The 13,899-nt window shown below is 42.3% G+C and overlaps 1 protein-coding gene across 4 annotated transcripts in view; it reads left to right on the top strand.

Annotated features, from left to right (window-relative positions):
* Positions 1-13,899, top strand: part of FAT3 (FAT atypical cadherin 3) — a 1,063,130-nt gene that overhangs the window by 1,033,608 nt on the left and 15,623 nt on the right. For all 4 annotated transcript variants that reach the window (XM_082246652.1, XM_082246650.1, XM_082246651.1 and 1 more), the window contains 2 exons: positions 6,380-6,533; positions 8,434-9,089. In XM_082246652.1, coding sequence (XP_082102778.1) covers positions 6,380-6,533; positions 8,434-9,089 — 810 coding nt within the window. The remainder of the gene's footprint in view (positions 1-6,379; positions 6,534-8,433; positions 9,090-13,899) is intronic.

Below are 13,899 nucleotides of genomic sequence, written 5' to 3'. Positions count from 1 at the left end.
TTCATTTTTTTTTTTGGCCTTCATTGTGAATTGTAGCTGTGACAATCTCCTGCAATGGCTACTGTCAGTATGCAACATATCCCTTTACTAGTGCACACTTTATTCACACTAGAGCACTGCGACCAGTCAGGATGGGGAGTCCTATAAGTCTATGATTTAGTTTTTCTTTCCTGTAGGTTTAGAATTTTGGACAGGAAAATTGTGGCCTCGGTGAATTCTGCTTGAATGAATGCAGAACTCTTTAGTGAAACCCATACACTTCCATTATTTAACCTGTTCCGGACCGCCCACCGCAGATACACTGCTGCAGGCAGCCCCTCCTGTGCAAACCGACGCAGCCCTACGTCGGTCGCGCGCCTGCTGCTAGGGGGCGAGCATGCAGCGTGCTCCCGCCCCCACTCAGCAGCGGGGACCCCGATGCACGGGGCCGGTGGCTCCGATTGCCGCCGGCCACCCGCGAACGCTCCCCACCGAGAGAGAAGGACGGTCAGCTATTGTAAACACAGCTGACCGTTCTTCTTTCTGGAATGATCACAGAGCCCCTGTGATCCTTCTATAAAGAATCACAGGTCTCTGTGATCATTTCAAAAGCCCATCCCCCATACAGTTAGAAACACTCCCCCCGCAATGTCGCAGTCCCGCTAAAAATCGCAGATCGCCGCCATTACTAGTAAAAAAAAAAAAAACAATAAAAATGACATAAATCTTTCTCGTAGTTAGTAGACGCGATAACTTTTGCGCAAACCAAGCAAAATACACTTATTGCGATTTTTTTTTAACAAAAATATGTAGCAAAAAACAAATTGGCCTAAAATGTTGAAAAAATATAGATTTTTTAAAAATTATTTAGGAATGTTATATAGCAGAATGTGAAAAATATTGTTTTTTTTTTTTTTTTCAGAATTGTCGCTCTTTTTTGTTTATAGCGCAAAAAATAAAAATCGCAGAGGTGATCAAATACCACCAAAAGAAAGCTCTATTTGTGGGGGAATCAATTATATTTATGTACAGTGTTGCATGACCGCGCAATTGTCCGGTAAAATAACGCAGTGCCAAATCGCAAAAAATGGCCTGGTCATTATGGGGGCAAATCCTTCCGGTCCAGCACTGGCCCTGTCATTTATTTCACATGAAATTATTTCTAACTGTGTATTTCTGCATCTTTGTAACATCCAAAACCTCTCCTTTTTTCCTTCACTTCCATTTGTTTTGAACAAGCAGTGTGCGATAGTTGTGGTCATATGCACTGCTCTATCCACAATACATATCCCATAGTCTATATCAGGAGTGAGCAAGTGAGGGGGACTACATTCCTACATAAAGCGGGACCATGGAAAATAAATATAGCCCCCCTCCTAACAGGAAGTGACATCATAGAAGGGAATTTTCTGAGCCAGGAATACATACACAGAATTGTCTTTTTTTAACCACTTCAGCTAAACAATATTTATGTCCCACAAATAGAGCTTTCTTTTGGTGGTATATGATCACCTCTGCGGTTTTTATTTTTTGCACTATAAACAAAAAAAGATGTTTGATAAAAAAAAAAAAAAACAATATTTGTAACTTTCTGCTATAAAACACATCTAATAAAAAAATGTAAAAAAAATCAAATTTCTTCATAAATTTAGCCAATATGTATTCTGATATATATTTTTAGTAAAAAGAAAAATTCCGATAAGCGTTTATTGATTGGTTTACGTAAAAGTTATAGCATACAAACTATGGGATTTTTTTTTCTTTTTACTAGCAGCGATCAGTGACTTGCAGGATTGCGATATTGCGGTGGATAGTCAGGACACTAACTGACACTTTTTGACACTTTTCGGGGGCCAGTGACATTATTACAGTGATAAATGTACTAATGGCACTGGCAGGGAAGAGGTTAACATCAGGGGTGATCAAATTAATTAATTAAATGTTTGCCTGACACGTGCTTTACTACTGTGGGGGAGGTGCTTGTACTAGGAGAAGGCATGGAACAGTGCCCCTGCTTAGAAGAGACACAGGATCCATGCCTTCTGTAGTGGCAGAAAGGTAATCTGACTTGTTTACATAGGGCAGACTGCCGTTCTGTCAGTGTACCCAAGGATCGGTGGGTGCCACTGGACATAGAGTCCACTGCCAATCAGCCCCTGCAAACCCGGGAGTGCAGGACTACATACTAAGTACATGATCCAGTGCAGGAGAGTCACCTTGCCGCCATATATATATACAGTATAAGGTTGGCAAGCAGTTAATGCAGAGTTTAGTGTCACTTTATGCTTGTACTACATACACCAGTAGAATTTACTTCCAAAACTTTCATTTTTGGAACGTTTGTCCAGTTGATTGACAGTTTTTGACAGTGATAAAAAAAAAAAAAATTAGGGGAATGGGATGAAAAATGTTTCACAAACAAGGAAAATTGTAACAGTGTATGTGGTTTTTGTTCAGGGAAAGTCAAATTATTCCAAAAATCAAATGTTAAAAGGCAAGAGGTGAGAGGAGGAGGGAGTTGAAATTAAGATTAACCACTTTACCACCGGAGGATTTTGCTGTCTTACGTCCAGGCCACTTTTTGCGATTCGGCACTGTGCGACTTTAACTGACAATTGCGCGGTCGTGCGACGCCGTACCCAAACAAAGCTTTCTTTTGGTGGTATTTGATCACCTCTGCGATTTTTACTTTTTGCGCTATAAACAAAAAAATAGCGTAAATTTTGAAAAAAAAAAGAATATTTTCACATTTTTTTATATGAAATTCCCCCCCCCAAAAAATGTAAAAATCAAATTTTTTTTAAATTTTTGGCCAATTTGTTTTCTGCTACCCATGTTTGGTAAAAAAAATCACAATAAGCGTATTTTGATTGGTTTGCGCAAAAGTTATCGCGTTTACTAACTAAGGGAAAGATTTCTGTCATTTTTGGTGTTTTTTTTTTTTTTTAACGAGTAATGGCGGCGATCTGCGATTTTTTTTGCGGGACTGCGACATTGCGGCGGACAGATCGGACCCTTGACTGACATTTTTGACACTTTGGGGTTATCAGTGACATTACTACAGTAATCAGTGCTATAAATATGCACTGTTACTGTAAAAATGACACTGGCAGGGAAGGGGTTAATTTTATTGGAGAGGGAGGGGTTAATGTATGCCTGGTGCTTACTAATGTGTGTGGGGGGAGGTGGCTGAGCTATGCTGAACCCTGCAATCTGACCCTGTCTGTCACTTAGGAGATCCGCTTGCTCTGTTTACACAAGCGGGCGGATCTCCAGACTCGATTCCCCGACGATCGGGGAAGAGCGGCGGTGATCACCGCCGCTCCACCCCTGGCCCGACTCCCGCTGTAACTGAACAAGGGGAGGAGTCCAGCAACGTAGGTCTACGTCGCTGGACGGGAACGAGCCACTTTGCCGCAGTACAGTCAACGTGACTGGTCGGCAAGTGGTTAAGTATTTGGGTAATGGGGGGGGGGGGGGTGGTATTTGGTATACTCATTCAGGAAGGAATAGTTTTATGGTAGGGTGTGTTTTATGTTTGTGATGTGATTTTTTGGTTTATAAAGTATAACTTGTATGAGTATTACTTGAAAAATGTATTACTTTTTGTAAAACAAAAATAAATAAATAAATAAATAAATAAAAACTAACTTTTGAAGAACATCCGTCAAGTCTGTGATGGCATTATGGAATGCATTGGTGAATTTTTGTATGAAATTCTACCAGTGTTTGCCCAGCTAAGGACTAAATAAGCATTTAAGGTGGTTGTAAACCTCAGAGATGAAATATAAACTAAGCACATCCCTCTATAGCAGTGATGGTGAACCTTGGCACCCCAGATGTTTTGGAACTATATTTCCCATGATGCTCAACTACACTGCAGAGTGCATGAGCATCATGGGAATGTAGTTTCAAAACATCTGGGGTGCCAAGGTTCGCCATCACTGCCCTATAGTGTGTACTCAAATAAGAGCACTAAGTGTCATTTCTGTATTAAACATATCCCTTAGTATGCAAAGAGTGATAATCACTTGGCTACCATGTTGCATGCATGAAATAGTATTATTCCTTTATTATACAAACTAAAGGCAGCAATCAACTTCAATATGATTTTATAGGAAACACAAACCACTTCATGTCAATACTGCCAGCTGCACATGAATGAATGAAAATGAATATGTGGGTGAATACTAGAGGACATATTTATTAAAAGAAAAGTTGACCACATTCAGACGTCATCACTGTAATTTTTTGAACTTTTGCGCTGAAATGAAGACACTATGGCAGAGAGATGGGGTGCTAGACCATCGCACCCAGGGCACATGCGTCTTTGAGATATGAAGATGATACATTGTATGCATTATACAGTTTTGGAACTTTTTTATAATTTATCTACTTTTCAATCCATTTATTGTTTAGCTCACATGTATCAAACACAAGACCCGCGGCTAAACCCGGCCCACCAAGCCTTTTCATGTGGCCGAAAGAAACAAGATATATACCTGTTCTCAGACCCCAATAGCTTGTACATGCATATAATCTACCAGGTGCTAAAGGGGTGTGACCGCATAATAACGCTAAAAATACTGGATGAACCCTCTGCAAACTGCTATACCATTCCTAGCAAACTGCAATAAAAAATAGGGATATTTAGTTCACACATATTGCAATACATGTTTAAGCTGGTCAACTGCATCAAAGTATCTCTCTTATGGCCAGTCTTACTCTGCTCTACCACTGCAAATTCTACTGTGGGTGCAATGTCAATATGGGGCAAACAGACACAAAATGGGGGAGAGTTACAAGGTTTAGGTCTGGCCACTGACCTGCAATACAACAGAAACAGGATATGCCTGTGCTCAGATCCCAATAGCTTGTACGTGCATATAAACTACCAGGTGCTAAAGGGGTGTGGCCACATGTTACCACTAAAAATACTGGATGAATCCTCTACACACTGCTATACCCTTTCTAGCAAACTTTGCAATAAAAAATAAGGATTTTTTGTTCACACATATTGCAATACATGTTTAAGCTGGCCAACTGTGTCGAAGTAATCTTTAGCCAGTCCTACTCTGCTCTGCCACTGCAAATTCTACTGTGGACACAATCCCAACCGGGGCCGTTGCACCCAGTTTTGCAGCTGGAATTGTGGAGGCTCTTCATTCCAACACCTCCACCTCTCACCCTCGCTCGCAGACTTAATTTGTAAACGCAGAAGCCTTCTGCGTTTACAAGGGACAGCTTTGCTTTTAGCGGCTACTGCAATGCACTCACGGCGGGGCATGGTGGGGGCAGATTTCCAGAATCTGAGAGAGAGAACGGGTTGGGGGTTGTACACTGTGTATAGTTATCCCCTAAAACCCTAAACCCAGCACTCTATCCTGAATTCTGCACTCTGTACAGAGCACACCCCTAAACCCTGCACTCTGTTCATAGCACACCCCTAAACTCTGCATTCTGTGGATAAGGCCCCCCTGGAACTGCACTCTGTACATAGCGCACCCCTGAGCCCTGCACTCTGTACCTAAGGAACTCCTGACCCTTGCACTCTGTATATAGCACACCCCTGAGCCCTGCACTCTGTACCTAAGGCACTCCTGAACCTTGCACTCTGTATATAGCACACCCCTGAGCCCTGCACTCTGTATGTAAGGCACTCCTGAACCTTGCACTCTGTATATAGCACACCCCTGATCCCTGCAGTCTGTATGTAAGGCACTCCTGAACCTTGCACTCTGTATATAGAACACCCCTGAGCCCTGCACTCTGTATGTAAGGCACTCCTGACCCTTGCACTCTGTATATAGCACACCCCTGAGCCCTGCACTCTGTACCTAAGGCACTCCTGAACCTTGCACTATGTATATAGCACACCTCTGAGCCCTGCACTCTGTATGTAAGGCACTCCTGAACCTTGCACTCAGCCCTTTGAGGACAACCATACTGCTGATACTACCCACAATGAAATTAGGTTGGACACCCCTGGTTTAGCTTGTCATCATAAAGTAACATTACAATTTTTTGACTGATTCATAATGAAATATTAAAAAGTTAAAAAGATTATACAAGTCTTATATTTAATCCAGAGTGGTCATCATGGTGTCCTACCAGCCCCTCAACGTTTAATCTGTGTGACCAGAGGTGCTGTTGGTGCCATATATACATACATACATCCGAGTGTGTTACTACTATACTCTTTACACTCTAAACAAACTCGGCTTGTAAAAAAAAAAAATAAAGAAAGATTGAACATGTGAAGCTGGATGAGTGTTAATGATAACATTGAGCAGTAGGAGGTGCTGTTCTACAGCTAAATCAGTCCGCTATGCTTGTGCTTGACTTTTCTGTGCTCATTGATGCCGCGTTGCTGATAATGTCTTTTCTTTTCCTCTGATAGGTTATCAGTGCAGTTGCCCATCTAAGTTTATAGGGAAGAACTGTGAGTCAGAGATCACGGCATGCTTTCCAAACCCTTGCCGGAATGGTGGGACGTGTGATCCGATTGGGAGCGCGTTTATCTGCACTTGCAGGACCGGCCTGAGGGGATTAACGTAAGTGGATGATGATTTGAATACCAAAGTGTTTCCGCGCTGCCGCAGTTTGCTGGCCCTTTCAAACGTACAAGGAAGGATTAAATACAGGAAATGGCACGGCATGATATGATTATTACAGGTGGCCGGTGAAAACCAGATCTGATACTGACCCAAATTAATATTACTTTTTCTAATCCTGATCTAATGACGCCTGCGAGGGCACATAGCACACCATTTCTCCATATCTGGAAGGAGATGAACGTCAACAACTGTACCCCGCTGCTGGTAAAACTTTGGGGCTTGAGGATGAGTTTAATGTTGACCAAAGATGTTGGCCATTTGCACATTAAAATAAATGAACGCTAATAAAGTGTGTGCAATGTGTGGCCGCTGCTGCGTTATGGCATACTCTTACTTTTACTTTATGATACATTCAGCGCCGAACATCTGGTACTGAAACCTACAGTTCTGGCTTGAGCACACAGGTCACAGCAGGTCGTTCACTCTGCAGCTCATCCATTCCAAATATTTTTTGAATTATTTTCAATAAATACAAGGCGTTCTGTGATTGGGAGATGAACATCACCATCTGTCTCCATCACAGAACACCTTGTGTTTCCTAAAAGGATGCAAGGATTTAAAAAGATTCAAGACATTTTCAGAATGGAGGAGCCGCAGAGCGAGTAAACTGCTGTGATCTCTGCATCACACACATTTGGTGCTGACTGTACTGTATGGGGGTTGAGGAATAGTAAGAGTATTAGGCCTAGTTCACAAGCAGTGTATGTATCTGTGCCCCATGTTAGAGCCATGTATGCTTGTACAGGGATGCACAGGTGTTGCGTGCATCTCTGTTGAAGCAGTCCCATAGCTGCTGGGATGTAGCAACTGCACATAGCCACTTGCTGAGTAGTTGCAGCGACCCGGCTAAGAGGCTCACACAACCAGGAACACTCACAGGACTGCAGTGAAGGGACTGCGGTGGCAGACTACTGATGCTAACAGCATCTGCCAAGTGCTGCCTGGCTGGTCCAACCCATAAGAGGAAACTTCCTGGAACAGGAAGACATGGTCTCTGCTCTTTGCCTATTCCTCCGAAACCTCTCCCTATCGCTAGCACTGTCCCTACCAGACGGGGAACTTGTTCCTACTCTAGCCACTCGCATAAAGCGCACCAAAACCCGTTGTCCGAGTGTTAAATAGACTCTCCTTGACCCAATATGGCCACCCGAGTCACATGGGACCAGAGCATCTAACCGGATCACTGTCCTGTCTGACCCAGGAATCCATAGAGAAACCCTGTTTCCCTCCACTTCCTCTCCCCTCTGCACTGCTACTGTAGTCCAGTGCCACCTGCATTGGAGAACATAGAATGTACCTGCCTACATGCTGCTCACAATCTGACATCCGTGCAGGTGGGGGCGCACGGCCCCAAACACATCACAGCACCCTGCCTCAGTACTCCTCTCTAGAGCCCTCAGCCCTAATGTAAGCAGTGGGCTGACCCTTGGAAGGAGTTATGCAAACTTTAAAGTGCCTTGATGGGTGGATGTTAGTCTGGAGGAGTGGGCATTCTTGATTGGGCCTTTATAATTGAGTGGGCCTCCATGTTTGAAAGAACGGAAATCCAATGAATGAAGGGGATGGGCCAGGGACAGTAAGGCTGGGGAGGAATAGGATAGAAGATGCTGGATGTCTGTACAGGAAATGAGATGGGCTTTATTCATCTTGCTGCAACTTTTAATGCACGCTCAGTGTGCAGTGAAATCAGAGTAAGCGATTTCAGTACAGGAGATGAGCCTGTACAAATGTACAAGACTGAAGGGAAGCCTGGAGTTCAGCTTTAAAGTATAGTGAAAATCAATTTTTTATTTCTTACAGTATCCTTTCTCACATAACAACTTCTCTCTCTCACTAGGTGTGAAGAAGATATAAATGAGTGTGAAAGAGAGGACTGTGAAAACGGTGGAACTTGTGTGAATATCTTTGGGTCCTTTTTTTGCAACTGTACCCATGGATACGTTGGACAGTATTGTGGTTTGAGGCCAGTTGTGGTTCCCAACATCCAAGCTGGGCATTCCTATGTTGGCAAGGAGGAGCTAATTGGAATAGCCGTGGTGCTGTTTGTCATATTTGTCCTCATCGTCCTCTTCATAGTTTTCCGAAAGAAGGTGTTCCGCAAAAACTACTCACGTAACAATATCACTCTTGTCCAAGACCCCGCCACTGCAGCACTTTTGAATAAAACCAACGGGATTCAGTTTAAGAACCTTCGCAGTGGCGGAGATAGTAGAAACATTTACCAAGAGGTTGGACCACCACAAGTACCAGTCCGGCCCATGGCTTACACTCCTTGTTTCCAGAGTGAATCCCGGAACAATCTTGATAAGATGGTGGATGGTCTTGGCGTGGAGCACCAGGAGATGACCACCTTTCATCCTGAGTCTCCGAGGATCCTGACAGCTCGAAGAGGAGTGGTGGTGTGCAGTGTGGCTCCTAACATGCCTTCGGTATCGCCATGCCGGTCTGACTGTGACTCCATTAGGAAGGGACCGTGGGACTCAGGAAATGATTGTGAGTCATATTTGCTACATAGTAAATATATCATAGGAGAGAGAATTAATCAGAATGTAAATGATCCACTTAAAGAGGACATCTCACTTTAATTTTTATTAATGTGTTCTGTTCTCCAGGAGACAAAGTACATGTATTATCTTGTCTTATCTTCCTATGTGCTCTATAAGGTGGTTAGCTGTGAGGTCCTCCTTCCTCCTCTTCCCTTCACGGTTATTTGACAACGCATCTAGCAAGGAGATGTTTGCTTTTGACAAATTACAGGTTTCTCCATCTTTTCTCTCCATCTTTTTTATATATCTCCAAGTACTTTATTGAGACAAGCATCTTATGTGAAGGGGGCGTGTTAGCTAAAATGTTTCCAGGGTTTGGAGATGAAGAAAAGTGCCATCTGTCAAAGCAGCCATCTCCTTCCTATCTGTGTTATTGGACAGTCATGAAAACAGGAGGGGCGCCCTTTATGGCCTCATAGCTAGCCTTAGACAGCAAAGAACAGATTATATTAAAAAAAAATGGAAGTGAGACTTCTTCTTTAAAAGAGACTTTTACCCAAATGCTAACATAAATCTACCCTAACAATCTTTTTGGGATGGATAGACAAAGACTGTAAGAAAGGCGTATACTTTCCTTTTCTGCAGGGATCGCTGCTCTTGATACCCTTCACATGAGAGAAACTTAGACACTTGGCCATGAGGTCTCAGCTGAAGTGGGGCAGTTTAGAGATTAGCCTGGTTATTCAACCATTTCAGCGGAGATCATGTGATCAAGTTTATAGTCATTCTGGCATGTGATCAGCACTATATGGCACCTGGAGTGTAACTTTTTAGGGAAAATATGAAAAAAATATTTTCATACTTTATATTACTCTATTAATTCATCACAGCAATAAGAATAAAAGTGGATTTTTTTTTCGTTACCTTACAAGTTTGTATGGTTACATTCCTGACATGTCACCATATACCACAATAGTAAATAGGTTCTAGAGCCCCGTACAGGGACTTTGCTCAGAATGAGATGATGTCTTAAGTCTTCCGCGGGTAGTAAGAAGCATTTTGTCACTCTCCTCTCCCCCCTATTGTAACTTTTTATCCAATCACAGGACCAGAGGCTGCAATGTGAGCTGATCTGTGTCAGAGATTTGTAAACGTGGGCAAGAAGTGCCAAGGTATCAGGATAAACTGTACATGGTTGAGTAATCTCCTAGCCACCATCTCAGTCTAGGTATCAGATGCTGACCTTGGATAATGTTTAAACCATGATTGTCGTGTCACTTTGAAGAGAAGCCCAAATGAAGGCATTGCCGTGTAGAGTACTGAAATCTTTAAAAGAGGTGATAAATACTGTACCTGGAAGTGTTTATTACTCCTGATTTCATGACATGATTTTAAGAAAAATATCTCTGATGCTAAGTCCACTTTAGCCTAGTCTTATGCAAACATTTGAGAACTTTAAAGGCTGATTTTACCTAAAACTAGTGGGAAAGCATGTGGAAGGGGGCTGCTTGTCCTGTACCTGGGGATACCTTTCACCATATATATGTGCTCATCAATGCCAAGGACCTGATGGGGCCACGTTCATGTGAAAATCAGACATTATAATAGAACCCCGGCTTAAAGATGATCCATACACTGTGTGTAGTAGTTAATTATACAGAATTCCTCTGCGAAAGTTCTGCCCCCACGTCTGTACACACCTTGCTTGTTCATGTTTGCGTTTAGGGGGGATACCCCTGAACCTGTACACTCTCCACCAGACCAAGGTACCTCTGCCACCTCACTTCCCGTGACAGAAAAGTGTTCCGCCGAGCACCTAGCACATGCTCTTACGTACCTCCTTCGCTCTCCCATACCATGCGGCTAGGTATTTAGAGTCTCAGTACTGTGGGTTTGATCCTGGTTACTTTGAGGGAACCGGCCGGTAGGGAGGGAGCCAGATCACGGACCCCCTTTCTACTGGAGGATCTGTCACCTTCATCAGGTACCACGCTTCATGACTGACTGCTATACACTTCCCACCAGTTCTTGGTTACCCATGGCAACTGCTCTCCAACGCTCGTGCCAAGTTAGCCTTCTGTAGCATCCTCACTTCATACTACATGTGTTCTTTACAGGCCCTGTTCTTCTGATACGCCATGTACCACCATGCACCCCTTTCATTTCAGACCAGGCATTTGAACAGTTAAGGGCATTACTGAGCATTCAACAGCATACTGTACGTAAAGCAGAGTCAAGCCCTAACTATCTAATGCAGGCTGCCCAGGCTCATATGTCCCAGAGTAGCAAAGTCCATTCATGTGGAAGAGAGAGAGCTCTGAGTCATCCCCTGATATATATATATGTGGCTTACAGTAGAGGGTAGAACTCAGTAAGCCCAGGATAAGAGTCTAGACACAGTTAACCCTTTCCCATCTTGGGCAACCTCTAATTGTCTGTAAAACTACACAGTGCAATGAACACAACAGCAGAAATACATTAAATGGCACCCCACAAGCACCTGCTTACAAGCATTTGTGGTAAATCATCTTCTGAATTCCAATATCTCTACATGGCTATAGTATCCAGACCTCACACCATAACTCATCTCCATCCCTGGCCTTCACCTTTTGTTTACTGTAGGTTACTTATAATCCAACAGATGAAGGTGAGGTGATAGGGAACAGTGCTGTTAAGTCTCCCATGAGAAGAACCCAGCTGGTGATTTTTACGCCTTAAAATTTTACATCAACCTATTTAGGCAACATGTGTTGTAGGGATAGTCTTGCTGCCAGGACCTTTTTTGACAGCTGGAGTGCTGGTGCTTTACTGTAATGTCCCAATGTTTCTTAACATAAGGGTATATTTAAAGGAGGCCAAGCAGTCTCTTCAGCTACTTACTGCCATGTTTCAACAATTGTTTAGCCTCATTTATAAAAATGTCTTAAATAAGGACTGTCTGTATTACCCTCAACTATCAGATTTTAGCTTTCTGTCTGAATGGTGGCAGGTCAACCCCGGTCAGGTATGGTAATTTAGTTTCAGCTGTTGGTGTGAATTCCTCAGGCTGTAGGACATTGAATATATAATCCACTAGGAGAGTACCACCTTTGTAATAATCACCAAATTGGTCATGGAGACAAATTATGAGATCTGTGGGTTAGATTTTGACATGAGATATTTTAATTTAAGGAGTGAGTAGGCCTTCTACTGGCCACCAACAATTGGTTATCAGTAGACTTGACCTTTATGGGGGTACTTCAAGCAAACAGCTCAATATGGGGATTAAACCCAAATATCTGATGTGATGGCAGCTTCACTATTATTGTAATAAAATTGACAGAAAAACCCAACTATATAATAACTTTAAAGTATACAGTATATAAACCCTTGAGGTAAAATTGCATATAAACTTTATCATCCTAATGTTATTTCAAAATTAATTTTTCAAAATTTGTAAATCTTCAGCTTTCCTTGCATAAAATCTAAAGATCCTGCCATTAAAGTACCTGTTCAGGCACTTCCTTTTATAGAATTGACAACGCTCTGTCCCTGTCTACTAATTGTGCTTCTTACTTTGCTTCTTGCCCTGTCTCAAGGGCTTCTGATGGAGAATACTATTTGCCATCTCAACACAAACAGGCATGGTTCATTGTTGTCACCATCAGGAAACCTGCCCTGAGAAATGCCATGCAACCATCATTGAAGTGCACATAGACAAGAAGTTGTTTCAACGAGGCTGCAAAAGATCAACAGAACTAAAATCGAACAAAGTAAATAATAATAGCAAACATTAATTAAATAGCAAAAATGTTATTAAAAATCAAAAAGGCAGTTGCTGATAACACACAGTAGAGGAGATTTACTAAAATTGGTGCATTTAGAATCTGGTGCAGCTGTGCATAGTAACCAATCCGATTCTAGGTTTAGGCCCCTGTTCACATCGGCGCGCTTTGTACGCAAATATACAGGTCATATCGCATGTCAAATTGCAGTCTATTGCCCGGAATGGGAGAGTCCCAGACTTTGTGGCGCCACACCGATTTCCAAAAGTAGTTCCTGCACTACTTTTGGCAACTTGGTGGGCGATTTCAATAGACATCTATGCATAAAGCTGCACAGATGTCCTTGAAGTCGCCCTCAAAGTCGGCCTTAAATGTGGCTTTGATGAAACTTGCAGGATTTCAAAGCCGCACTCATTGTGACGAGGCCTTATTGTCAAAGCTTATTTCAACAAGCGGAAGTTAGAAGCTGATTGGTTACTATGCACAGCTGCACTAGGTTCTGAGCACACCAGTTTTAGTAAATCTCCCCCAGTGCTTTATCCAACTAAAGTTATTCAGTTTGGGTTTACATCCACTTTAGGCTGTTTTTACGAATGAGGGTATGTATGTTTTATAAAAAATTCCAGTATAAAAGCCAGTTGTAGACATGAAAAGCCTTGATGTACATTCTCCCTTGGATTTCCTTGGCAGAGATTTTACAAACTATACTTTTAAGTCTGACAGCTCCAAAAGTTGTTATTTCTCAATTTAGAAGATTTGAAAGCAAAGTACAGTGCATTAAGTGTAAGGTATGATTTTGTGCAGAAGGGAAAAGAGACATTAGTGTTTATTTAATGCAGCTTTTTGTGTCTAGTTATCCAAAAAAAAAACCCAAAAAGGTTTATCGTAAGAAAGCTTTCAAAAAAGCGCAAAAAGCACAAGAAAAAGCTGTCATGGTGAGAAGTAACATGGGGACTGAAGATGCAGATTTGCTGCTGACAGTATTCCTACCAATGGCAGTTTTGTGTTGCTAATGTGCTGTTATTAAAGTAAGAAAATCATCACTACGAGGTA

The sequence above is a fragment of the Pelophylax lessonae genome (assembly GCF_965119305.1).
Source record: "Pelophylax lessonae genome assembly, chromosome: 2".
NCBI lineage: Eukaryota > Metazoa > Chordata > Amphibia > Anura > Ranidae > Pelophylax > Pelophylax lessonae.
Note: the sequence above shows the minus strand (reverse complement) of the source record. Positions and strands in the feature narration are given on the sequence as shown.